The following is a 23,439-nucleotide window of genomic DNA, read 5'->3' on the forward strand; positions in this document are numbered from 1 at the left end:
AATAACCAATTTCGACAGTTTCGATTTGGGGTCGGCCAATCTCCTCACTCGGAAAACGTACACGAAAAGAGCCACCGGTGGTTGGCATGCGTTGCATTGTAAACCGTTAGGTGGCACATACAGAATGTGGCACGTGTCCGATCAGACAGAAGACCAGGTGAGCAAACAATCCTCTCTCAGTCGCTGTCCGAATCGCCAAGGTCCCAGGCGTCTTCGTTGTCTGTTTGTTTGGTGATTGATGATTGTCGGCCGCGCGGTGTGGGTTGGGCGTGAGGGGAATGACTTGGTGGAGGAGTAAAGGGCGGTGGGTACGACTGAGCGTACCTCCTTCGGGCTTGGGGAGCAGGTCCTTGATGTCGCGGTCGCGCGCGAGATCGCGTGGGAGTCGGCCGTCCTTGTCCTTCACGTCGGTACGCGCCGACCTAATGTTACGGTAATCAGAAGGTTGTTGGTGGGCCATCACGTTGTGTTTCAGTTGAACACGTGTATAAGAATTGTGGAGTGCAAGTGAGAAATGAGAGCGTACGCGCCGAGAAGGAGCTTGATGACTTCGGCCTGGTTACGCCACACGGCCTGATGCAAAGCGGTCTTGCCCTGTGTACGTTCAGCCGCACACACAACAATGCTCCGCGTCAGGGTCAAGTACGTGACGAACGCCACGTGAAGAGAGAACATGTTGGTGGCGATAAAGATAATGGACCTGGTCGTTCTGGGCGTTGAGATCGACGCCGTCGGCCTTGACGAGCTGCTTCACCACCGCCACGTGACCAGCACCGGAGGCCAGGTCTGAGCCAAAGGGAAAATGAATAAGAAAAAAAGTAAATAAGAATTATTAATCCACTAAAGAATGGGCAAGGGGAGAGTACGAAGGGGAGTGTTGCCCTGGTCGTCCCGTTCGACGATTGATTTTTTGTTGATCAGCTGTCCGACCTGGTCACCGGGGGGGGGATTAAACCTCATTTATGGATTGGATGTTGATAATCGAAGGTTGTTAAAGGTACCTGAGCATCGTAGCCTCGGGAAGCCGCATAAAGCAGCGTCATCTGAGAACCCGCCTCCTTTTGCATCCTGCGCTTCTAATTGTTCGATCTTTTTGTTCGGTTTGGTCGTCCAAGGACAGAAAATAGGCCAAACAGTTTCTCAATTTCTTTTGCTTCTCGCCTCGAGGTCCTCTCCACGGGGCTAGGCGCCAGGCCATGACTCTTGCTTTCAGACCACTAGGGCCAAAGAACGAAAAGCGACAAACGAAAGCGAAGGCAAGAATGAAGGGCGAATGTTCGAGGAAGAGAGTGTAAGTACAAGATAAAGAGAGGCGCGGAGCCAAACCTCCTTCACTCCTCTGCCCCTTCGAGAGCAAAGACCTCAGTCACCAGGTACTCGGCCTTCGCCTTGCCTGTGTCCTTGCTCGCTGCTGCTGTTCCCTCCTTCTCTCCGGTAACGCTCTTGCTGGCTTCACCTGAGGGCGTGGCCAAGACAAGTGTTAGTACTACACTTTGGCAGTGACAGGAACCAAAAGAGCCAGAGCTAGAGCGAGAGTGGAGTCCGTACTGCTGTTGTTGCTTGTGTTGCCGACTTGACGCATGAGCTTGGAGTGTTGATTGCTCGGGCGCCGCTTTTTGCCCGTGGGGCTGGAGGTTGAGGTCTGCGCATGGCTGACCACGCTGGACGACGTGCTGCTGTGTTCGATCTGCAGGTGCGTAGCGGAACAGACATGGCGCTTATTAGTTGCTGGCGGCATCAAGTGGTGTGGTTCAAGTGGTGGTTGATGTAGAGGGGTTGTAAGCGCTTACCTCGCCATCTTCGTACTCGTCGTCCATCCAGTCTTCGCCGGCGTACTTGGCCAAGTCGGCGTAGTACTGCTCCAGCATGGAACAGATCTCCTCCATTTTCATTCTGATTGATTGTAGGAAATGGACCAGGTCCGCCCGTTGTTAGACCGGTGATGAACAAATACAGAAGAGCACACGCGCGTACCTCTTTTGAGGATTCTGCTTCCAACAGCTCTTCATGATTCGTCGAAAGACGGGATCGCACACGGGCGGTATTCGCAACCGGGTATTTCTGTGCGAACGCGGCGTTGGTTGATGTTAGGTGCTGCCGTGATGCACAAACACAACGAGGGCCAGCTGTGAGGCAGTACTTGACGCCCACGGCGATGGCGATTTGGGTGGGGTCGACGTTGTTCCACGGCGATTTCCTCGTGACCATCTCCCACAGCAGCACTCCTGCTCGGCAGCGACAACACGGTCAGAGCTGGGCACTTGGGAGAACAGCATCACGTGGGGGGGGGGCATGAGAACCGTAGGAAAAGCAATCCGATGCCTCCGAGTACTCGCCGCGCAGCAGTGCCTCGGGTGCCATCCACTGTGGAACATGGCAAACAATCGCCCAAACGTCAGCGTCGCAAGATGCAAGCATCAAGAAGAGGTAACGCGCCCACCTTGATGGCACCGTAGTTCGAGGTGGTGCGATCGACCTCGTCCTTTTTCGCCCTGGCCAGCCCAAAGTCGCTAATGTGAACCGCTGATAGAAGTGGAAGTGCACTAGGTGAGTATTGATGAACGAAGAAGAGCCAAAAAGAGCGAAGAAGAGCGAAGAAGAGCGAATGGCACGTACAATAATTGTCGCCGACAAGTACGTTCCTCGTGGCAATGTCACGGTGGATCACCTTCTCCTTGTGGAGGTGGAGAATGCCCAGCGCGATGTCGCGGGCCATGCGAACCAGTATGTGGAAGGGCAGCTCGAGGCGTTTGGCGACCAGCACATCGTAGAGCGATCCGTGCGGGTAGAACTCAAGCACCAGCGCGAATGGGCACTTCTCCATTCCTGCGCACAATTCCAATAGCATAACCATCACACCCACCATGCATCAAGCAAAGAAAGAAGAGGGCACCTTGAATCGCCACATCGCCCTTGGTGACTGCACCAACGAAGCTCACGACGCAGGGGTGGTTGGACAGTTTCTCCAACATTTCGGCCTCGCGACGAAGTGTGTGTAGAGTCGAGTTGTCGACCTGGTCGAGCTCCACCTGCTCGAATATCTTCACCGCCACCGGAGCCCCGCGCCACATGCCCCGATAGACTGTGTGCGGTGGTGTGCCCCAAGCCCACGAATTAGCGAATGCCCATCAGGTGCGTCGTCATGAGCGTTCGAATCGCACCTTTGCCAAAGCCACCCTCGCCCAGGAGAGTTCCGAGCTGCAGGTCTTGAGGGTCGATCTCGCGGTAGCTGTACTTGACCTTGCCCACCTGCAATCATCGTATCATGAGCGTCAGTCAGGCTTCGGAGCATAAAGCGCCCAACAGCAGCTCTGGTTTTTTTAACTCCGATTGATGTATCGCACCTCCATGGACTCGAGCTCTCGGTCGTCGTGTTCGTCGTGCCACTTTCTCCGCTTGTCCTTCCAGGCCACCGCGAAGAAGAGGGCGGCCACGAGGCACAGCAGCAGGAGGAGGCCGACGAAGATGCTGGGCAGCACGGTGGCCAGGACCACCACCAGGGAGTCGACGCCCGACGACGGCGCAACGGCGGCGGGCGAGGGTGAGGGCAGCGCGAGCATCGGGCATGCGTGAAACTCGAAGTAGATTACCCCGACGTCGGAGGTATACAGTGCTGCATTTTAAACTACAATCAGCTCACTCAAAGGTTGTGAGGTGTGTGGTGTGTGTGTGTGTGTGTGCCGTGTGTGTGGTGTGTGTGGTGTGTGTGGTGTGTGTGGTGTGTATCGTGATGGACTGTACTAGTGAAGGTGCCGTCCTGTGTCATGGTCCCAACCTGCACACAAGGCACCCTAAAGGTAAACAAAGGCGAATATAAGAGTGAATGGTGCATTGTACGTACACTACTCAGGATGGCGAGGTAGAGGAGGCCGTCCGCACTCAACTTGACATCATAGATGAGAGTGTCGAGCGCCTACACTGGACTGTCAGCTTATGCACCATCACGAGGGTCTGGGGGAGCAACGCACCGTGCCAAAGTCGCCCTGCAAGGCCAGGGCCGAGGAGTTGAATTGGAGCACCCTGCCGCCTCTCCCCTGAGAGAGATAGAGCGATCCACCGCTGTCCACGTCCATTCCGCCCCATCTGCCACGCACGTTCGTGAGTCGTGCGTGAGCGGTGGTGCGTGTGCGTGTGCGAAATACCTCAGTGGGCCGAAGGCGGACGTGTCAGAGTAGACCAGGCTCACGTTGTCGTAGCCAGCGTTGTCAACGCTCAGCAGGTACAGCTCGTTGGCCTGCGTCGACACCAACACGCCCGGACCCACTCCGCTCGCGTTCTGTGCGCGCGCATACCATGAGGAGGAAACCAGTGTGAGCTGCGGCACTTACGCTTCTACTCTGCTGAGCCTAGCTGGGCTGGGCTGGGCTGGCCACTGTACCGTGTATTGGAGGCCCCAGGCCGCGCCCTTGATCGCGCTGCCCTGGAGGTCGACTGCAGGGCGCCAGTAGAGGGCCACTCCGCCGCCGGTGGGCTGCCACTGGGTCGCGTTGAAGTCCGACGAGTTGGTGAGGCCCGGCGTGGGCACCTTGAGCACGTAGGGATAGTCATCCGTCGCCACGTACATCATGCCATCGTGAATCAGGATTTGCTCCTGCCCATTGGTGAGTGTGTTAAAAACAGATCAGTTGCAAAGCCGCAGCAGAAACAGCACGTGCGTTACGCTTGTCGAGCGTGGTGAAGGTTGGTACGAGGTAGAACAGCTCGGAGAAGACGACGAAGGGACCGAGCAGGGTGAGGTTGTTGGCCAGGTCGTACATGTTGATGGTCGACTCGGACCCCGACGCCACGTAAAGCACGTCGCCGTCCATCGCCACGCCTGGCGCGCATGGACAACAGTGGCGTACTTTCAGCAATCAAGTTCCGTTGCACCCTTGCCTCGCGCGAATAAAACGAAAAGGGGAGAAAGAGAGTGAAGTGGCGCGAGGGGTGAGGTAGTCATGCCAGTGGTCTCTGTGCCGGCGGGGAAGGAGATGAGGGGCTCGGTGGCGGGTGGTCGCAGCACGGCCATCTCTGTGCTGCCGCTGGTCACGTAGAGGCACTCCTGCTGCACCGCCTGTCGGGCGAAGCAGAGTAGGAGGAGGGAGAGGACCACCATGGGCGCTGTGCCGTGGCCCACCACCATCTTCATCTCTTCCAGCCGTGTCACGGACTACTACTTCTTTTCTTGTGATGTGGCGTGTAAAGCGTTGAATGAACTAAAGCTGGGAAGCGGCGCCCACCCTTCTCGGAACCCAGTGACACGATCTTAGAGCCGACGCCGTGGATGCCGCAAACGCAGCGAGTGGGTCTCGTGGAAGCACGAAAAAGGGCAAAGAGGTGCCATCGCTTAATTCCTCCTGCCCCCCCCCCGGTGTTTTTATTTTATTTAATTTAAATCCACACTTCAACAAGCGGCCGGCCGGGCACGCAGAGCAACTCGGCGGTAGGCCGCTCGACGGTGCAGTGGTGCTCGACCACCTCGACCGAGGACACGCTGGCCTGCCGCGCGATGTGGCCCGCGAAGCGACGGATGAGGGCGGCCTCGTCGTACGCCGAGCTAGGGTCGGGGAGGCCACCTGAGGCGATGCGTTCGCGCAGGTGGGCCACGACGCGCATGAGCTCCGCGTCCTCCTCGCCTACAGCCAGGTCGGCCACTACGGGCCAGCTGGCGCCGACCCTCGCCAGAGCCGCGCGCACCTGCTCCCGTGCGAGTCGGTCCGTTGTGAAGCGCCGCACCACCTCATCGGTACGCTGGCCGCCAGCTTCGGCGGCCAGCTCGTCGAATCGGCTGGTCAGCGCGGCGACGATGACACTGACCCACTCGGGCGTGCCCTGACATACGGTGATGCGGGCCGTCGCCGGTCGGTCGCGGTTGCCAGGCCGGTGTCGCTTGGCGCGCGCGACTCTGTCGGCAAGCCGCTCGAGATAGCGGCTCGCCAGCTCGGCCCATCTGCTATGCGGGGTGGACAGGCCTGCCTCCGCCACCACCACGACGTGGCCTCGAGCCATGGCGCCATCGGTGGCGCTGTGGGCGCGGCTGACGTGTTTGCGCCACCAGCGGCTCATCTCACCGAGCGCAGCGTCGATTGCCGGCTGGTCTTGCGGAAGTGGTGCATGGTAGCGCTGCGGCGCGAGCTCACACGCAATGAACGAGCGCCAGACCAGGGCGCTGAGGTTGGGACAGACCGGCGACAGCCCGCAAGCCACGATCTGAATTTACAGAAGCGCAAGTTTGTTCGTGTGTGTCCTGCATGTGAGAAAGAGCGAGCAGGCGTACCTTGCAAAAGCGACGGACAAGCTTGACGCTGCACGCCGACCAGTCCTCGCGCACGCTCCCCAGAGCGGTTCGATAGCTGCCCATGAACGCCCAGCCCACGTAAGCTAATTGCGATCACATGCGACACTTGCAACTGTTGGAGAGCTGAGCACCGTCGCAGGGATCTGAGCATATCGTCGAAGATGAATTTGACGGCCGCCTTCGGCCGATGCCCATGCAGCGCTCGCGCGAGGGTCTTCAAGTTCTGGTGCAACGCGCGCCCGAACTTTACGTCCTCCAGCGCCTGTGTGCGCGCGGCCATCACCTTAGAGGTTATACCGCGAAACGGTTGTGTGTGGTCCAGCGGCAGGTCACATACCACGAAGTCGCCTGCCAGCTCCAGGTGCACCTGTCTGGATGAAGCGCGCGTGAGCCGCAAGATGTGTACCACCAGCTCGAGCGGCAGTTGGCCGAATGCCGAGCCGGGATCTCGCAGGTGAGCCCATAGCACAAAAACGCATCGGCTCTTCAGTGTCGTGTGCGTGTCGTGCGACGTATGTGTGTCGTTGGTGGATTCCGTGTGGTGTTGTGTGTCGTGTCGCGCTTCACATGTCAGCGCACATCCGTGGAAAAAGCGCGAGCTGAGAAGTCGGTACGTAGTTGTCCGGTCGCATGCTGCCGCTGTGCCTGTAGAGCGAGAGCATGACGAAGTAGACCTTGTAGAGGTCCCGCAGCTCAGGGTAGTTGGGAAGTTGGGCCCATTGGACGTAGTTCTCGTCCTCGCCCGCTCGGAACCGGACGCCGGTGACCCGCTTCAGTCCGGCCAGCGAGGCGCCGAACCTGGAGAGCGTCACACCACCGGGGGACGAGGGCCGAGGCCCCCAGCCCTGATAAGGGATCTCCACCGGATCAACGAACTGAATCGCCCGGGGACACATGGCCGGCCCCCAGATGGCCACGTGCAGCAAGAGCGAGAGAAACACCGCGGCGCCGCTGCTGGACCAGCCCGAGTACGAGTTGCTTCCGCGCTTTGCCGGAGCGAGAAGGATATGGAGCGGATACCTGTATTCCACACATGCGTTGCATGGCAACAACAACAACAAATCTAAGTTTTTTGTCTGAGAGAGAACGGGCGGTGCGTACGTACCAGGCTCGGAACAGGTCCCGAGCCTGGGCGAGGTGCTCTGGCAGCGGCGGCGAGTCCCCCCAAGACCGACCAGTGGGCGCGAACACTTGATCCCAGTCCTGATCGTTTAGCACCCTCGGTTCACAGCCTGCAAGTTTTGCGAACTCGGTGAGTGGAGACGAACGCAAGTGACCCTCCCTCTACGGAGAGTGGGATCCTCACCTCGGCGTAGTGCGGGGGCCACTGCGAGGAACGCGTGCACGAGTGCCTGCTCGCACCAAGGGGTGATCACCATCTGCGGCGACCACGGTAGCGGAATGCCCGTCCCACCGTAGCGAGCAATGTGCCACTCTTCTGCATCCAAGAGCTCCAACAAATGTCTCACACGCTGCACGCCGGTCAGTTCATGATGTGCGTACGTGTCTTTTGCGTGGGTCGTCAGGTGACCGTACGCAGCCTGTGCGTGTCCAGACAGCATCGTAGATGACCTGCCGCACCTGAGCCTTCCATTCTGGGGAGGCGGCAAGCGGCAGGTAGTAGCTGTCCGCCAACGCTACAATGCACTGACCACCTGATTGTCGTTTTGCGTTGTGTGTGTTGTGTGTGTGTGTGTGTGTTGTGTGTGTGTGTGTGTGTGTGTGGTCAGTGGGTTTTGTGTGGCACAAGCGCATGTGAGTAGGTGGTGCATCGCTATTGGGCGGCGTAGGACTGACTCACCGGCAAGGGACTGGATGTCCTCGCTGCAAGCGTAGTAGCGGAAGGTGTCGCGTGAAGCAAGCACCCGCTCCACACGCTGCTTATCGGCCATTGATCTGTCACAAGACTTAAACCGTGAGAAGCAGAGATCAAGACATGAGTAGGAAACGCACAAAGGGTATCCCGGTGGTTTCGTATCATCGCCACCGGAGGCAACGAATACAATGTGGTCCCTTGGTCCACTCTTTGTCGCCCTTGGCTTTGGAGTCGGGCTGGTCGGGAGAGATCGGCACCGTTCGGCTTTCCTGCTGTTCGGCCCCGACGCTGGTGCACCGCACCGAGAGGCCGATCAGGTCTCGGCCTTTAAGTTCCGCCAACCTGACCAACCGCCGCGTCCTCCGTCCTTGCGCCGGGCGCCCAGCTTCCTTGCTGAGGTTGGCCGCCGACTGGGACTGATCGCCGCTGGCGCCGGGTTCGCCTTCCTCTTCGGTCTTCGTGGCCATGGTGAAGCCCTGGTGGGCCATGTGCGTGGCCACGTCCTCCGAACAGATGGCCAGCCACTGCTCGCCGTCGTGCTCGTCCCGCTCCCCCTCGATGACGACCTTGTCCGGCCAGACGTCGTCCTCGTTGACAGCCGGCTGGCGGCCCAGCACAACGAACACGCCCAGCTCGGCAGCGGGGTCCACCCGACAGCTCGTCTGGCTGTCGCTTCGCGCCAGCCGCCCCTCCTGGCACAAGCTCACCACATAACACCGCCGCCCCCGCTCGGCAGCTTGGGAGACACATGCGAGCAGGTGAGGCGGAAGCTGGTCCGCGCTCCGAACGCAGAGCTCCTGCCTGACGCCGATGTAGGCCATGACCGTGTTCCATGCCTCGACCTCAGTGCGTCTGGTGTCGCAACCACGGAGTTGGTGAGACCACAACCACGCACGGCCGTAGCGCGCACTGCGACCTAACCACAGGAGACTGTGAAGAGGTCACGGACCTCTTGTGGGCGGGGCACGGAGCGTCTTGCTCGACAGAGAAGATGACAGGCCGCTTGCACCGCTTGATCCGCCCCTGCTCACGCAGCAACCGCATCTGCTCCCTCGCCCCGCCACCACACGCTCGCGTGTCAGTCACTCTCAAAACTTGGCTCAAGGGATGGGGTACTTCCGACCTGCCATTCGACAAAGGAGCGGTAGAGCAGGTCCTCGTCATCGGTCCGCAGGGTGCGGTTCCAGTCGACATCGCAGCCCAGCGTGACAACTGCCTCCTGCATGCCCCCCCCCACCAATTACGAATGGGTGAGCGTGCTGACTAACAAGGGACTAGCATTCCGTACCTGCAGCCGGTGGCAGTGGTGGTCGTGCACCTCGGCTCCAGTGATGAAGTTTACGTGCTCATCACCGCTGCTCCTCTCCCGCCAGGAGTTGCGCTTGCTGCCCTCAACTCGCTCCTACACACGCCCGCCATTTTAGAGTAAAAAATGAAAATGAAAATGAAAATGAGTGCTGGAGGGGGGGGGTACCAGGGCGTAGGTGCCGGAGCAGGGGAGGACGAGCGGCAGAGAGGTGGCGCTGCCCAGCAGGCGCTCGGTGCGGGCCGCCACGGCGCCCTGGAAGAGCGTCTCGAGCTGCTCGGGCCAGTTGTACGCAAGCTCCTCCAGCACCACCCCACACAGCGCCCCTCCTCCATCGCTGTTCTCACGTGTGGGGGTGCCCCCCGCCACCGCCTGACGGTCGGCTTCGTGCAGTACCCGCAGCACTTCCTTCTGCTGCCAGTACTCCGCCTGGCGATTGTAGTGCTGCATGCGGACCTCTTCAAACCAGGGCCTCGTCGTGGTGTTCTCCTCCATTTTTGCAGTACAACTATCCACTCCACTCTGGCCAGCGCAACGCAAAGACAAGCTTCTTCTTGTGTGGACCAATGACGCGTCCATGATTACCCCCCCCCCCTCTCCCCCCTAGTGCACCGATTGGGTGAGCAAGCGTAGATCATGCCTGGCGGTTATTTTACTCCTCCTGGGCAAGAGTCTCGGTGGACATCTGGAGGGGCGCGCTGTACCAGGCCGAGAGGTCGCACGAGAGGTCCTTGGGCGGGGTCGCGCTCTTGGCGGCCACGGCGTCGGCGTACGACATGTCCTTCGACGTCGCGGCGGAGGTCGGCACGGGAATGGGCTCGGCCGTGGTTGTGGTGGGGCTGGTGGGCTGGCGCTGGCCGTTGTAGAGGTGGACGTCGATCCAGGCCAGGGTGGGGGCGAGGTCGACCGTGTTGGCGAGTGCGATGAGGTCGGGGATGAGGGCGGCGTTGTCCATGTCGAGGAACTTCTCCATGAGCGGGTTGCACTGGTGGAACCGCTCGCCCAGCATGAGCCGCACCATCTCCTCCTGGTGCAGCAGCCCGGCCTTCACAATCAGCTCCGGCAGCTTGGGCGCCCACTGCATTGTTCGGAGTTAAAAAGTTTGTGTAAGCAAGCAAGACCATGATTGGCGCCAGGGGCAGTGGGGGATCAGTGGCTGGTGGTGGCTACCTGAATCATGCCCCAGTCGAGATTGTCGCCCTCCACGAACTGGACCATGCGCCCGGTGCCCAGAGAGAGCATGTGAATCCGCGAGGGGTCTTGCCTCTCCACCACCTGGGTCGTGTTAAAGACGTCCGAGTAAGTTTTCTAGAGGTGGGAGAAGAGAGAGAGAAGTGTGTGTGTGTGTGTCGTGCCTTTTCGCTCATGACCATGCTCAGGGCGCTGAGTGCGGGGTTGTTGACCATCACCGCTCCGTCCATGTGCTTGCCGTGGCTAGGGAAGTAGATGGGCGCCGCCGAGGAACTCAGCACGCACTTCCACAGCTCCTGCTCCTTCCACGCGCCCTCCTTGGCCTCGTATTCTGTCGTTGGAGGAATAAAACGCAATCAGCCAATGGCAATACTCCCGTGTGCGCGTGTGCGGTGTAAAAAGACTTACCGGCCTTCATGGGCAGGTTGTGGTAGATGCGCGGCTCCCAGCTCCGGTCGTTGCCCGGGGCTTCGTTGTCGAGCAGGAACGAGGGGATCACGACCTTACGCGGCAGGTCGCACAGCTTCATCCCCTTAAACACCTCCGCGCCGAACACCTCCAGCGGCTCGCGCGGGAACTTGGCCTGGTTGAGCGAAAACCTAAGATGTGTGTTCTGTGAGCGAACAGAACCGGTTATAACTCCGATTGGAGAGGGGCGTACCACTGTACAGAGGCCGCCTTCTGCTTGAAGCAGATGGGGCCGATCACCTTGAACATCTCCGTCAGGAAGTGAGGCGATCGTCCTGTGACAGTGAGAACCGATGAGAACGAAGAACGAAGAACGAAGAACGAAGAACGAAGAACGAAGAACGAAGAACGAAGAACGAGAAACAAAGAATGAAGAGCGAAGAAGATGGGAGGGCATACCTGTGGCGAGGCCGGCGGTGACCATAGAGCCGCCAGAGACGCCAACGATGAGATCGAATTTCTGCAGCAAATCCGGATAGACCTGTCCAACAGAATTACAGCATGAGCTCGCGTTGAATGCACGGTGGTGTGTGTGTGTGGTGTGTGTGTGTGTGTCACGACAGCACGGCAGGCAAGCAGGCGGGCCAGGAAAAAAGAATACGCACCTCGGTCAGCCGCGTAAGAATGACTGCTTCCATCACCGCTCGGAGACCACCGCCATCAAGCGACAGAATGCGATACTGGCCGTCCTTGGATCCAATATTCTCAAGCGGATAGTTGCCCACTACCAATCACGTCGTGTGGGCGGGTTCAAATGTTGTGGACCATTCGCGTGTGGGATGCGGTGACGTACGCGAACTCTTGCCGGTGGCCTGGTTGGCCTTCTCGCACAGGAGGCGGGCGCTGTTGATGAGCTCCGTCACAGGCGACGACGTTCGCGTGTTGACCTTGGCCGAACCCTGCTCGCTCATGAGCCCCTTCTTCGGTTCCTGCTTGGTGTGCGTTCGCGTGTGCTAGCGTCAGTAAGACTGGCGCATGATTATCGCAGCGGCACGCAACACTGCGGTGGGTACCTCGGCCGTTGCGGAGAGCCCATTGACTGCAGCGCCCGCGTACCCGGCAGCGCAGCTCAGCATCAGCATCTCCTTTCCTGGCTCTGCACAGAAGAAAAGACGAGTCGGAGTTAAAAAGATGCGGAACCTAACGTGAGCGCGGCACACGAGGGTGCGTACGCGAAGAAGAGGAAGCGCCATGCTTTCGGCTGAGAACGCGATTCCAGTAGTTGAGGTGCTCGTCGTCGGCGGTGTAGAGGCAGATGTTCATCTTCTTGCCATCGGTGACCGTTAGCGAGTGGTTGTAGTTTTCCAACACGTTGCGCACGTGAAACGACGTGCTCTTCTGCTTGGGTCGATTCACCCGCCCGCTCTCCGGACCAGTCACCGTCAAATCGGCGATCGGAATCGCACGCTACACGCACGACACACACGACACACAGGTCAACAATGCGTTCGCGAGAGACCAGAGAAGGCGCTCGTACGAATTTCTGGGGCTCAAACCACTCGAAGTAGTGGGCGTCGGCGATGCAGTAGTAGCGCTGCCACACCTTGGCCTTCTTGATCCACAGGAACCCGTTGATCATCTGCTTCCGCCGGCCCTCGAGTCCGCGGTCCCACAGGAACCGGGACCAGTCCTCCATCTCCTTCTTCGTGTCGGCCGCCATCTTGATCCGGGGCAGGGAGATGGTCTCGCGGCCCTTCTCCTTCTTCGGCCGGTTCTGCTTGTCGGTGGGCGACACGTAGACGTAGAACATCCAGCCCTCCTTGTTCTCGCACAGGAACTGCTTCACCGGCGAGGTGAGCGTTTGCTGGACCACCTCCAGCTCTCCCGCGTCGTCAGTCTGAGAAGAACAACCAACACCACGCAATCGGAGTTAAAAAATGGTGGTTCGTGAGCTGTGCTGTGTGTGTCGTGTGTGTACCTTCAGCACCTCGTCCTTGCCGATCACGGAGATGCGACCGCGCAGGCGCAGAGAGCACCAGGCAAAGGTGCCCTCGGACGCATCGGCCACCGCAACGTTGCGCGTCGCGCCGCTACCCACCACCGTCAATCCCACCACTCCGTACCACTGTACTGACACGACGCATAAAACTCGGTGAGCAATCGCAACAATTTGCATCCCGCCGTGGTGCGTCGGAAATTGCATTGGTCGCGCACGTACGCTGGAGAATGCAGTCGGCTCCTCGGACGGCACCAGCAGGCCGGTCTTCTCCAATTCCTGGATGTCGGCCGGACCCCACATGCTCTTGCTGAGCAGGGTCTTGGCCAGCAGGACCTTCTCGTCTTCGCCTGCGGCTTCCTCCTCGTCCGACTCCTCTCCTTCCTGCGGGACATGATCGATGCCATCAACATCAACATCAAGACCAACAGCGTCGCTAACGACGAGCTAACCACAAAACCGTCACGCACCTTAATGTCCGGCAGATCGACAAAGGTGGGCTCTCGCTGGGAGAAGGTGCTGCCTCGGCTCTTCTCGCCGTCCTCTCCGTCCGAGCCATCGGCTGTCGGCGCACAGTGTGTGAGTTCGTTCGAGCACACGCATTGGTTCAAAAAGAACGAAAGCGAAAGCGAAAATGAACGCGAAGGAATGAGAAAGAGTGAGAAGCGTGAGTTCACCTTCGAAGATGTTCTTGCGTTGGGAGGAGGTGGGCGACGAGGAGAGCATGCTCTGCGCGTTGTTGGTGCCCACGAGAATGGCCTCCATCCACTCGCGCCGCTCGTCGGCGCTCCTGGCGGAGAGGTACAGCACGCGGGGCTTGGGGTGCGCCAGCTGCACCGAGAAGTTGAAGCCCGCCCGCTTCAGGCCCTCCTCCACCTTCACCTCCGCACCTTCCAGCCACAGCGAATCCAGCGGCGCCACCTCCTACGCAGCTTCGGAGTCAGCTAAAATGCGTGTGTGCGTGTGTGTGCGCGATGGTGTGTGTGTGTGGTGTCGTGTCGTGTGCGAAGGCGGAAAAGGTACGTACGTTGACCCCCTTGTAGTAGTGGAGGTAGCCGAGCGCGTCGAGCTTGAACCATCTCTCCCGCCACGACTTCACCTTTTGCCCTGCGCCATTTCGTCAGCAAATTAAATTAATTATTCATTATTCATTATTTGTTATTCGGAAGTTAAAAATGAGATAAGAGGAAATAATTTATGGAAATAAATATTCGTTTCCTGCTTTGGATGTGTGTAAATGATTTAAATGTATATGAATAAATAATTTATATATCGGACATACCTTGCTTGGTGAGCCAGCCCTCCTTCTCCACGCAGCCGAGGTGCGGCGGCAGGGGTGGATAGTTTCCACCATCTTCGGTGGTGGCGCTGCGGCTGGTCGAAGATGACGGAGAAGAAGACATGTGCCCTTCTTTTCCTCCTCCTCCTCCGGCAGACTTCTTGAATCGATTCAGGAAGCTGCCACCCGCGGCAGCGGCGCCGCCGACGCTCGACGCCGACGGGTCGTCGATGGCCTTGTTGATCTTCTTGACGTCCTTCTTCACGCCCTTCACCTCCTTCTTCACATCTTTCACTTCGTGCTTGAGCTCCTTGACGTCGACGCCCAGCTCCTCCTTGATCCCGGCGCGCACCTCCTTCTTGATGTCCTTCTTCACGTCCTTGACCTCGTGCTTGATCTCCTTCTTCACGTCCTTCGTCACGCTCTTGAGCTCCTTCTTGGCCCCCTTCTTGGCCTTGTGCTCCGCCGCGTCGGCCGTGTCGCTGAACGCCTTCCGGACCACCGCGTCAAAGTTCATCTTTCTCTCGCCGCCCCTCTTTTTTTTAACAAACTAGAAAAAAAGATTAAGATGAGGGCGGTGCCTGAACTGCAGTGTTGAAAGAGAGGAAAAGAAAAGGAATGTGTGTTGTGTGCACCCTTCCAGGTATGGGGCTATTCACCCAACTTAGGTCATCGACCAATGAAAAAACACCCAAAAATAAATATTATTTATTTCGGATTTTTGCAGACATTATCTTGGTGGCAATTTGGGTCCTCCAGCCCCACTGGAGCAACCACACACTTTGCCGCACTCACGCTCACTCCCCTCCCTCCTCACGCTCACTCCCCTCCCTCACGCAAGAGACCGCCCAGCCCGAAGACAAAAATGAGTTCTTCGGTCCCCATGCCCCGTACGGCCGCCTCCTTACACGCCCCTATTTATTTTTATCCTTGATTGCAACGAAATCTTTTATTTAATCTTTTTTTTGATTAATCCATAATCTAAATATTTCTTCGTACGCCAGTGGCTCCCGAGCTGCGACAGGCCTTCACTGCCGGCCACCGTGCCATTACTGTACAAATAGTCGATGGTACCTCCCCAAACCGTTCCTTCAAGCCTCTACTCTCATCATCTTACCAATAAGAATTCTAATAATAAATATTTTGCAGAAAACCTGAAGCTGGGCGCCACCCTGCCCAAGGGTAGCTCGGAGGCCGCAGGTTCGCTCCCTTTCTTTCCCTTTATTTATTTATTTATTTATTATACTTATTTTGCAATTTTTTCAACGTAAAATTAACAACTTAAATAATTGGTGGTTCCGCGTCGGACGTCAAGACTTTGACAAGCTGAAGGGCCTGGTGTCGGCCGACGCGCCGTGCTACCTCCTCTTCCACCTGTCGTCGCCCTCGGGCTGGCTCATCATCACCTACATCCCCGAGACCGTCAAGGTGAGCGACAAGATGGTCTACGCCGCCACCAAGTCCCGCCTGAAGACCGAGCTCGGCAACCACACTTTGTCGACGAGATGCACGCCAACGAACCCGTACCGCACACACACAATACACAAATACACACACACACAAACACACAAAACACACAAACACACAAACAAACACACATTCCTTTTGCAGCATTCCTTTGCGCATTCCACACTCACGTGATGGGCTGGTGGGGTGCAGAGTGATCTGGTGTGGTCGAGCTACGCGGGCGCCAAGGCCTCGCCGGTGCCCTACAGCCGCAGGGAGAAGGCCGTCCACGCCCTCGTACGCTCCTCTCGCCTTGACAAGTACTCGCGGGCTGGCGCTGACGTGGTGGTGGTGGTGGCGGCGGTGGTGGGGGCACACGTGCAGGACAAGGCGGAGGCCGACGCGCGGGTGGAGTTCAACACGCACAGCGGCAACAAGTCGTCGGGTTACCACACGGTGACCCTGCCCTTCACCGAATCCGCCACCGCCGCCCTGGAGGAGCTCAAGCAGGGCACCGTCAACTTTGTCGAACTGGTAACCTCCAGACGTGTGTTTCCTGCGTGTCGTGGTGTCGTGTGCGGCTCGCTGACCGTGCACGATCAGAAAATTACGGAGGCGAAGAACAGCATCGAGGCGGTGGGCACGAAGACTGTCGAGGTGTCGGAGCTCTCGTCGGTGCTGCCCGAGGACGAGCCCCGCTTCTGCTTCTTCCACTGGGCCAACGCGCCCGCCATCAGTGCTGCCAGCGCCGCCGCCAGCGCGACCACCCGCTCCACCGTCACACCCATCACCGGCTCCTCCGTCTCGTCCCTCTCCGCCAGATTCGAGAACACCGGCTCTTCTTCGGTGCGCCTCCATTCCATCTCGTGTGTGTGTGTGTGCGCTGGTGTGTGTGGTGCGTGTGCCTGAGAGTCAAGCTCACGCGATCTCGCGAAGCAGGGCCAGTCCTACAACCAGACGGGCGGCTACCGTGCGGCCGGCGGTTTCGTCGCCCCGGGCGGCCTGCGCAACTCGGGATCGACCGCCACCGCTACCGCCTCGTCGTCGTCGTCCTCCGCCTCGGCGAGTGCTGTCAACACCTCCAAGATCTGTGCGTGTCTCCCCTCTACGCCACGCTCTCAGGAGAGGTGAGTGATTAGCTCAAACACTCCAATTGACTCCCGCGCGCTGTGCCCACAGTCTTTATCTACTACTGCCCCGACAAGTCGCCGCCCCAGCTGCGCATGGTCTACTCCACAGCCAAGCCCGCCGTACGCGACACATACACACCACACCACACACACACACACACAACCACACACACACACACACACACATACACAACCAATGGTACACAACCTCCGTGATGCGTGCATACGTTGCAGGTGGCTTCGTCGGCGGAGCCAATCGTGGGTCAGATAAGGCGCAAGGTCGAAGTGTGCGACAGAACGGAGCTCACCGAGGAGTACATGCGCTCGACCGCCGCCGCTCCCGGTACTTTTTTTCGTTCCGCTAACGCTACTTTTTTTAGCTCCGAAGGAAGAAGCTGCACTACTTACCCGCTACCCCCCCCCAACCGTGCAGCGAGTCCCTATTCGAGCCCCTACAACAGCCCACTGCAGGCTCGCCTGAATGCCAGCCGAGGCACCGCCGGGGGCTCGCAGCTGGGCTCCTCCTCCAACAAGACGCTCCAGGTACACCCCAGGCACACCCGCGTTAATTCGTTGATTACCACCTTTGGCACATTTGGCCGCACTCACCACATGCGGCTGCAGGGCCACCCGGTGTACACCATGGGCGCGCCGACGGTCAACGTGGGCGGCAAGTCGAAGCGCATCGTCATCCCGCCTTCCGTCGCTTACCACGGCTGAGACACGCAAGTGTTACCGCAGCCCACCTCCCCAATGTGTGTGTACGGCGTCGGCTTTTGTGTGTTTCTTTAGCCGAAAGGTTGGTTGTTGTTTTGGTACACTCTACGAAGGTTGGGCTGAGAAAAGATAGGAGGAAGAGGGCAACCTCAGACGGGCGAGGCGTCCTGCTTGGCGCCGCCTGCGCCGCCGCCGGTCTCGCCGAGGAGCTCATCGAGCCCCTCCATGACCTTCTCCATCGCCGGCCGCTTGCCGGCGCTCTTGTGCCAACAGCTCTTGATCAGCTTCTGGAACTTGGGCTGACAGTCGTCGGGGATCTGCGGCCGCCGGCCCTCCAGGACGTCGAGCGACACGCCCATGAAGTTGCGCCCGCCGTAGGGCTGCTTCCGCGTAAGCACCTCCCACATGATAATGCCGAAGCTGTACACGTCCGCCGTCTCGCTGTACTTCTCTCCGCGGATCACCTCCGGCGCTATGCACGCAATCAATCGAACACGAGTGTTAGCCGTGTGCGTGGTGCGTGGTGGTGCGTGGTGGTGCGTGGTGCGTGGTGCGTACCGGTCCAGCAGGGCGTGCCGCAGCGGGTCATGGTGGCGTTCTCCTCTTTGATGCGCGCGAAGCCGAAGTCGGCCACCTTCAGGCTCCAGTCCTCGTCGACGAGCAGGTTGGACGGCTTGAGGTCGCGGTGCACTATGCTCAGGGAGTGCAGGTAGGCGATGCCCTTTGCCGCGCTCTTGAGCATAGACAGGCGCTGGCGCCACGGCAGCTTGATGCTCGCGTCGTGCAGCACCAGCTTCAGGTCGCCCCGCGCCACGTACTCGGTCAGGATGCTCAGGTTGGGCCTCTTGATGCACGCACCTGCACCACCCACCACAACACACGTCAGCTCGTCGTGTCGTGTCGTTGGTCGTGTTGTTGGTCGTGTCGTGTACCGATGAAGAGGACCACGTTGGGGTGTTGGAGTTCGGAGAGGAAGGCCATCTCGGCGCGGAACTCGAGCATGCGCCGCTCGTCAATCTTTTGGTTGATGAACTTCTTTACGGCCACGTCGACGTTCTTCCACTTGGCCCGGTAGACCACGCCGTAGGAGCCCATCCCGATCTGGTCGCCCAGCTGGACGTCCTGGTAGTCGATCACCCACCGGCACAGGTTGGCCGACATGAGGAACGAGTCCTCGGGGAAGGCCAGGTCGTCGCCCACCACCGACCTCACCGCACCGTCCGTCGAGCCCGACGCGCCGCTCCGCGTGTCCGACGACACCCCGCCGAAGAACCGCGCCTCCAGCCCGCGCACCTTGAGCTCGTACAACTTGATATCTGTACCGACGCGCGCGATAAATGTTAGATGACGAGGATGAAGAGGATTATGATGATAAAGATGTTGACGATGATGATGATGATGATGATGATGATGATGATGATGACGATGATGATGAGAACGAATAAGGCACCTTGGGCTTCGGTGACCTTGATCTTGCCGAGGGAGCGCAGCCGGCCCTTCTCAAGGACGAGATCAGAGTCGCGCGCGCTATCGAAGGCGGCGGCGGTGATGATGATCTGGCCGCCGTGGGTCATGGCCGTGATGCGCGCGGCGGTGTTGACCACGGGACCCGTGTAGCTCACGCGCCGGCTGGTGGGGTCCTTCACGGACTTGGTCGCGCCGTAGTCGACGCCCATCCGCACGCGGAGCCCGCGGAAAAGCACGCGGTCGTCGGTGTTGCCGCACTCCTCGCCGGCGCCCGGGTGCTCGAGCAGCCGCGCGGGCCAGTCCACCTCGAGCAGCTTGACCTGCGCGGCCGAGCACCACTCGAGCGCGTCGGTCGTGTCCTGGAACGCGACGCAGAAGGAGCCCTCGCCGTCGTTGAAACGGTCCTTGGCCGACACCACCTCGTAGCCGCCGAACTTGCGGATGAGCGACCGCAGGACGTCGTTGTGCAGCAGCGTGGCGTCGCGCATGGCCTCGGGGTCGTGCTGCCACAGGGTGGCCGCGCGTGTGATATCGGAGAACACGATCGCCATCTCGCCGTGCGGCGGCCGCCCCGGTCCCGCGGCCACGGCGCCCGAGAGGCCACTGCTGTTGTCGTCGTCATCGCCCGACGTAGAGGAGTGGCCCGACGGCAGGGTCCACGACCCATTGACGTCCTTGCCGTGCACCCGGCTCGACCCGGACGTGGAGCTGTGGCTGGTCGAGGTGCCAACGTCGGTGCTGAGACGGGTCATGATCTCGAGGAACGTGGGGCGGATGACCGGGTCCTGGTGCCAGCAGGCCGTCATGAGGTCGATGTAGTCCACCGGGGCGTCGTGAGTGTTCGGCACCTCCGGCCGCAGCTTGTCCCTCAGCACTGCCACCGCCACCGCCGCCGGGCTGTCGCCGACCACGCATGCTTAGGTGTGAGAAACATGGCTCGGAGTTAAAAAAAACTGTCAAAGGGGTGTACCTAAGTCCGATGTAGGGCTGCTCGCGCGTCAGAAGCTCCCAGAGGACGATGCCAAAGCTGCGCCGTGGCACCAACAACAACAACAACACGAGGTGAGTCTGGCTGGCCTCTCGCCGCCAAAAGAAAACGGGTGGTGTGGTGCGCACCTGTAGACGTCAGAGAGAATGAAGTCGGTGCTGGGCGACTCGGCCAACACCTCCGGGGCCGTCCAGTATATGGAGCCCACGGCGATGTCGGTCTCCTTCTCCTCGCGCAGCTTGGTGAGGCCAAAGTCGCTGATCTTGACGTTCCACTTGGCGTCGAGCAGGATGTTGAGCGACTTGAGGTCGCGGTGCACCACGCCGGACGAGTGCAGGAAGTGCATGCCCTTGGCCGCCTGGTAGGCCATCTTGGCCCGCAGCTGGTGCGGGATCACGCTGATGAGCTCATTGTGCAGCAGCTAAGATCGCCATGCACGAGTCGCATCCCCCACACAGGAGTTAGTCCCACGCTTCGCATTTTTCGGACTTGTAAAAAGAGAAGAACGAAAAAGAAAGATAGAGGCGTACGTCGAAGAGGGAGCCGAGGGACATGAACTCCATGACGATGGACATCTGGGGCTTGACCGAGGCGGCCATGAACAGGACCACGTTGGGATGGCGCAGCTGGCTCATGATGCGCATCTCGTTCAGGAACTGCTGGCGGGCGGCCTTGGAGTCGCTCACCTCCTGCGTGAGCATCTTGACCGCCACCTCCTGGTCGCGCCACGTGGCCTTCCACACCTGACCGAAGGAGCCCTCGCCGAGCGGCTGCTGGAGGTCGAGCTCGTTGGCGTTGATCATCCACACCTCGGAGTCGCGCTTCTGGGACCACCGGCGGCGGAGGAGCACCAGCAGCAGCAGGCCCAGGCAGAGCAGGCCGAGGAAGCCCAGGCCGATGGGGAGCGCGATGGCGAGCGCGATGGTGATGTCGCTCGACGAGCTCGAGTGGGCGGTGTTGTCCACCTCGCAGACGCTACCGCTGAAGCCCTCCGGGCACTGGCATACGCCGCCCAGGCAGGTGCCCACGCCGCTGCACATGGCGTCGGTGGCACCGACCGAGGAGTTGCTGGCGAAGCAGGTGCGCCGGGTGAGCGACGTGGTCGAGATACGCACCTCATCCGGCGGGTCCATGGGCGAGATGGCGCCGATGTAGTCGGCGTAGACGAGGTCCACGGTGCGGGTGCCCTTCTGAAGGTTGGTGCCGTGGGCGGCCATGTCGGTGAAGCCGAGGCCGCCGAAGTAGAGGAAGTCGATGGTGGCCACGCTGTAGGCCTTGTCCATGACCAGGTACTCCCACACGCCGGGCGCCACCTCGACCTGCACGTCGACCACGCGCAGGCCCACCTGTTCGGCCGGGTTGTAGGTGAAGTTGAGGCCCGACACCTGGAGGTAAGCCACGGCCGAGAGCGAGGCCTCCGAGCTCTCGTTGAGCATGCCGAGGCCGGTCTCCAGCGTCGACACGATGTACTTGCCCAGCAGGTCGAAGGTGAACACGTAGTTGATGTAGAACGGGAGCGTGCGCACGATGTTGCCCTGCGTCACGTTGCCCTGCGAGAAACCCGCGCGCAGGCCCGCGCCGTCGAACAGCCCGATCTGGGTCTGGCCGGCCCACTTCATGCCGTCGGCGGCCCAGTTGCCGATGGTGCACTGCGCGAACAGGCACCGCTTCTGGAAGCCGAACTCGCCCGTGGCCTCGCCCAGCACCTGGCCGTAGATGGAGTCCACCGTCACGAAGCGGTCGATAATGTTGGCCGACAGCGCCGCGTCGTTGGCCACACTCTCATCGAGCAGCACCGTGCCGCCGCTCCATGACGTCAGCACGCCGAGGCTGTTGAAGGTCAGGTCGAGCCGGCCCAGGCGTCGGCCGTCGTAGCCGGCGCCCACCACCAGGATCGGCTGCTCCCACGCGGCGTTCACCACCGTTGGGTAGCCGCCGGCCACCGTCTCGTAGGCGCCCACGTACGTGCCGTTGGTGTAGAGCTGGCCCGGCACGATCACTACGTCGATCCCTTGCACCGACTCCAGCACTGTGCCGGGACGCAGAATTTGTTCAGGAAAAGGAGCGGTCCGTTAAGCTCATTGCGACGAAATTTCAAGCTTGTGCCGGCAGAGTTTCGGCCGCGGCGAAAACCCACAGCTGATAATTTGAAACACACAAAAGGGAAGACCACACGGGCACACAGTGGTAACCCCGGAATAACAGCACCAGCGGAGAAGATCTGGAAAAAGATTGAAGATGATGAAGAAAGAGAAGAGGAAGAGCTGGAGTGGGGTGTTGGGTTTTTACCTGAGGCGAGAACAAAGTTGCTGGAGACGGCGACGATGATCTTGTTGACGCCCATGTTCTGCATGATGCCCACGGCCCGGCGGATGCCGGCCACCTCGTTGGTGGCCGACGTGTTCTGGGGGAAGCTGAGCAGCGTCGACAGGTCGCCGTTGATGCCGGCCGTGAAGCCCACCAGCTCCCCGCCGCTGTAGTTGAAGGTGGTGAATGCCGGAATGGTGAGGTCCCGGAACTCGCGCTGGGCCGCCCAGTTCAGGTTGGCCTCCACGACCACGGTGCCCTGGGCGGTCATGTTGGCCACAAAGTGGGCCAGCGGCCCGAAGCTCAGGATGTACTCGCGGTAGTTGAAGTGGATGGCGTCGTAGTCCATCGCGCCCATGAAGTAGTACACCGCCTCCTCGCCGTAGGTCTTGAACACGAGCGAGCCCGTGTCGTAGTCGCTCTGAAACATGTTGCCCGCGTCGAGCAGCAGCACGGGCCTGCCGGCCGCGGCGCCCTCGGCCCGCGCGGCGTCGACGGCGGTCTTGAGGCGCGGCATGCCGCCGGTGCAGGGCGGGGCGGCGGTGTCGGCGTAGGCGTAGGCCGCGGCGGTGGTGTTGTAGAGGAGGGTGCACGGGTTGTCGTTGTTGTCGACGGCCACGGTCTGCGCGGCGAGGTCGCTCGTGTGGAGCAGCGTGAGCGAGAAGCCGCTCACTACACCTCCGCTTCTGCCTCCATGCTGTGCTATTGACAGCAAAAAGATGAAGGTGAAGAAGTTGAAAGAGTGAAGGGGGAAGGAGAAGGAGAGTCGAGGCGCCACTCGAGGTCGGGGGAGGGCAGCCATCGTGGAGCTGCTTCTTCCCACGAGAAATGTTGTTTCTTTTGGTGGTCGTACTGCTGGCGAAAAGAGACGGTGGAGTTACGCGGCAAAGGCGAAAACGTGGCGACCCGAAGACCGTTGGCCCAAACTAAAAAAACTGGCCAATGGGCGCACCTGAACAAAGGAAATGCATGGCACGCAAGCAACGGAAATTCCCTACTGGTACCACCCGATTGCTGGGTGAGCCTCTTTTCAGACTATTGACGAGCAACGCGGAGCTCCAGATCTCCGAGTGGTTGAGCTGACACTCATGTTCGCCGCGCGCCAGTTGGT

At 59.9% G+C, this 23,439-nt stretch overlaps 7 protein-coding genes across 7 annotated transcripts; 1 reads left to right on the top strand and 6 right to left on the bottom strand.

Annotated features, from left to right (window-relative positions):
• Positions 1-176: 176 nt before the first annotated feature.
• On the bottom strand, positions 177-1,067 carry ACA1_362730 (ankyrin domain protein; the record flags this gene model as incomplete). Its single annotated transcript, XM_004333751.1, has 6 exons — positions 177-220; positions 325-422; positions 527-594; positions 701-786; positions 867-930; positions 1,002-1,067. The coding sequence occupies 6 exons, from the start codon at positions 1,065-1,067 to the stop codon at positions 177-179; spliced, it is 426 nt and encodes a 141-aa protein (XP_004333799.1).
• Positions 1,068-1,331: 264 nt separating this feature from the next.
• On the bottom strand, positions 1,332-5,128 carry ACA1_362740 (protein kinase domain containing protein; the record flags this gene model as incomplete). The annotated part of the gene is made up of 18 exons (XM_004333752.1): positions 1,332-1,456; positions 1,549-1,687; positions 1,791-1,893; positions 1,975-2,061; positions 2,141-2,225; positions 2,301-2,364; positions 2,441-2,523; positions 2,617-2,826; positions 2,894-3,082; positions 3,162-3,249; positions 3,345-3,613; positions 3,742-3,775; positions 3,842-3,913; positions 3,969-4,083; positions 4,143-4,276; positions 4,379-4,591; positions 4,689-4,816; positions 4,870-5,128. The coding sequence occupies 18 exons, from the start codon at positions 5,126-5,128 to the stop codon at positions 1,332-1,334; spliced, it is 2,397 nt and encodes a 798-aa protein (XP_004333800.1).
• Positions 5,129-5,370: 242 nt separating this feature from the next.
• Positions 5,371-8,914, bottom strand: ACA1_362750 (uncharacterized protein; the record flags this gene model as incomplete). The annotated part of the gene is given in 12 exon segments (XM_004333753.1): positions 5,371-6,102; positions 6,257-6,332; positions 6,409-6,539; positions 6,615-6,644; positions 6,892-7,075; positions 7,154-7,297; positions 7,383-7,480; positions 7,584-7,629; positions 7,640-7,749; positions 7,859-7,914; positions 8,079-8,173; positions 8,265-8,914. The coding sequence occupies 12 exon segments, from the start codon at positions 8,912-8,914 to the stop codon at positions 5,371-5,373; spliced, it is 2,352 nt and encodes a 783-aa protein (XP_004333801.1).
• A 22-nt stretch (positions 8,915-8,936) lies between these two features.
• ACA1_362760 (uncharacterized protein) lies at positions 8,937-9,894 on the bottom strand (the record flags this gene model as incomplete). Its single annotated transcript, XM_004333754.1, has 4 exons — positions 8,937-9,116; positions 9,217-9,312; positions 9,382-9,495; positions 9,568-9,894. 4 exons carry the CDS (start codon positions 9,892-9,894, stop codon positions 8,937-8,939), a joined length of 717 nt encoding a protein of 238 aa, XP_004333802.1.
• Positions 9,895-10,051: 157 nt separating this feature from the next.
• On the bottom strand, positions 10,052-14,790 carry ACA1_362770 (PH domain containing protein; the record flags this gene model as incomplete). Its single annotated transcript, XM_004333755.1, has 17 exons — positions 10,052-10,477; positions 10,570-10,707; positions 10,770-10,921; positions 10,999-11,173; positions 11,260-11,333; positions 11,458-11,539; positions 11,664-11,782; positions 11,852-11,987; positions 12,072-12,154; positions 12,231-12,465; positions 12,536-12,895; positions 12,977-13,123; positions 13,217-13,378; positions 13,465-13,556; positions 13,672-13,918; positions 14,022-14,101; positions 14,277-14,790. The coding sequence occupies 17 exons, from the start codon at positions 14,788-14,790 to the stop codon at positions 10,052-10,054; spliced, it is 3,222 nt and encodes a 1,073-aa protein (XP_004333803.1).
• A 348-nt stretch (positions 14,791-15,138) lies between these two features.
• ACA1_362780 (Cofilin/tropomyosin-type actin-binding protein) lies at positions 15,139-17,569 on the top strand (the record flags this gene model as incomplete). The annotated part of the gene is made up of 11 exons (XM_004333756.1): positions 15,139-15,163; positions 15,278-15,343; positions 15,423-15,473; positions 15,589-15,796; positions 15,935-16,253; positions 16,323-16,565; positions 16,659-16,809; positions 16,899-16,969; positions 17,084-17,192; positions 17,283-17,392; positions 17,474-17,569. 11 exons carry the CDS (start codon positions 15,139-15,141, stop codon positions 17,567-17,569), a joined length of 1,449 nt encoding a protein of 482 aa, XP_004333804.1.
• Positions 17,570-17,715: 146 nt separating this feature from the next.
• ACA1_362790 (protein kinase domain containing protein) lies at positions 17,716-23,130 on the bottom strand (the record flags this gene model as incomplete). Its single annotated transcript, XM_004333757.1, has 8 exons — positions 17,716-18,038; positions 18,125-18,424; positions 18,499-18,882; positions 19,017-19,930; positions 20,004-20,060; positions 20,150-20,442; positions 20,552-22,050; positions 22,311-23,130. 8 exons carry the CDS (start codon positions 23,128-23,130, stop codon positions 17,716-17,718), a joined length of 4,590 nt encoding a protein of 1,529 aa, XP_004333805.1.
• Positions 23,131-23,439: the final 309 nt, after the last annotated feature.

The sequence above is a fragment of the Acanthamoeba castellanii genome, assembly GCF_000313135.1.
Source record: "Acanthamoeba castellanii str. Neff unplaced genomic scaffold scf7180000084624, whole genome shotgun sequence".
NCBI classification, from domain to species: Eukaryota; Discosea; order Longamoebia; family Acanthamoebidae; genus Acanthamoeba; species Acanthamoeba castellanii.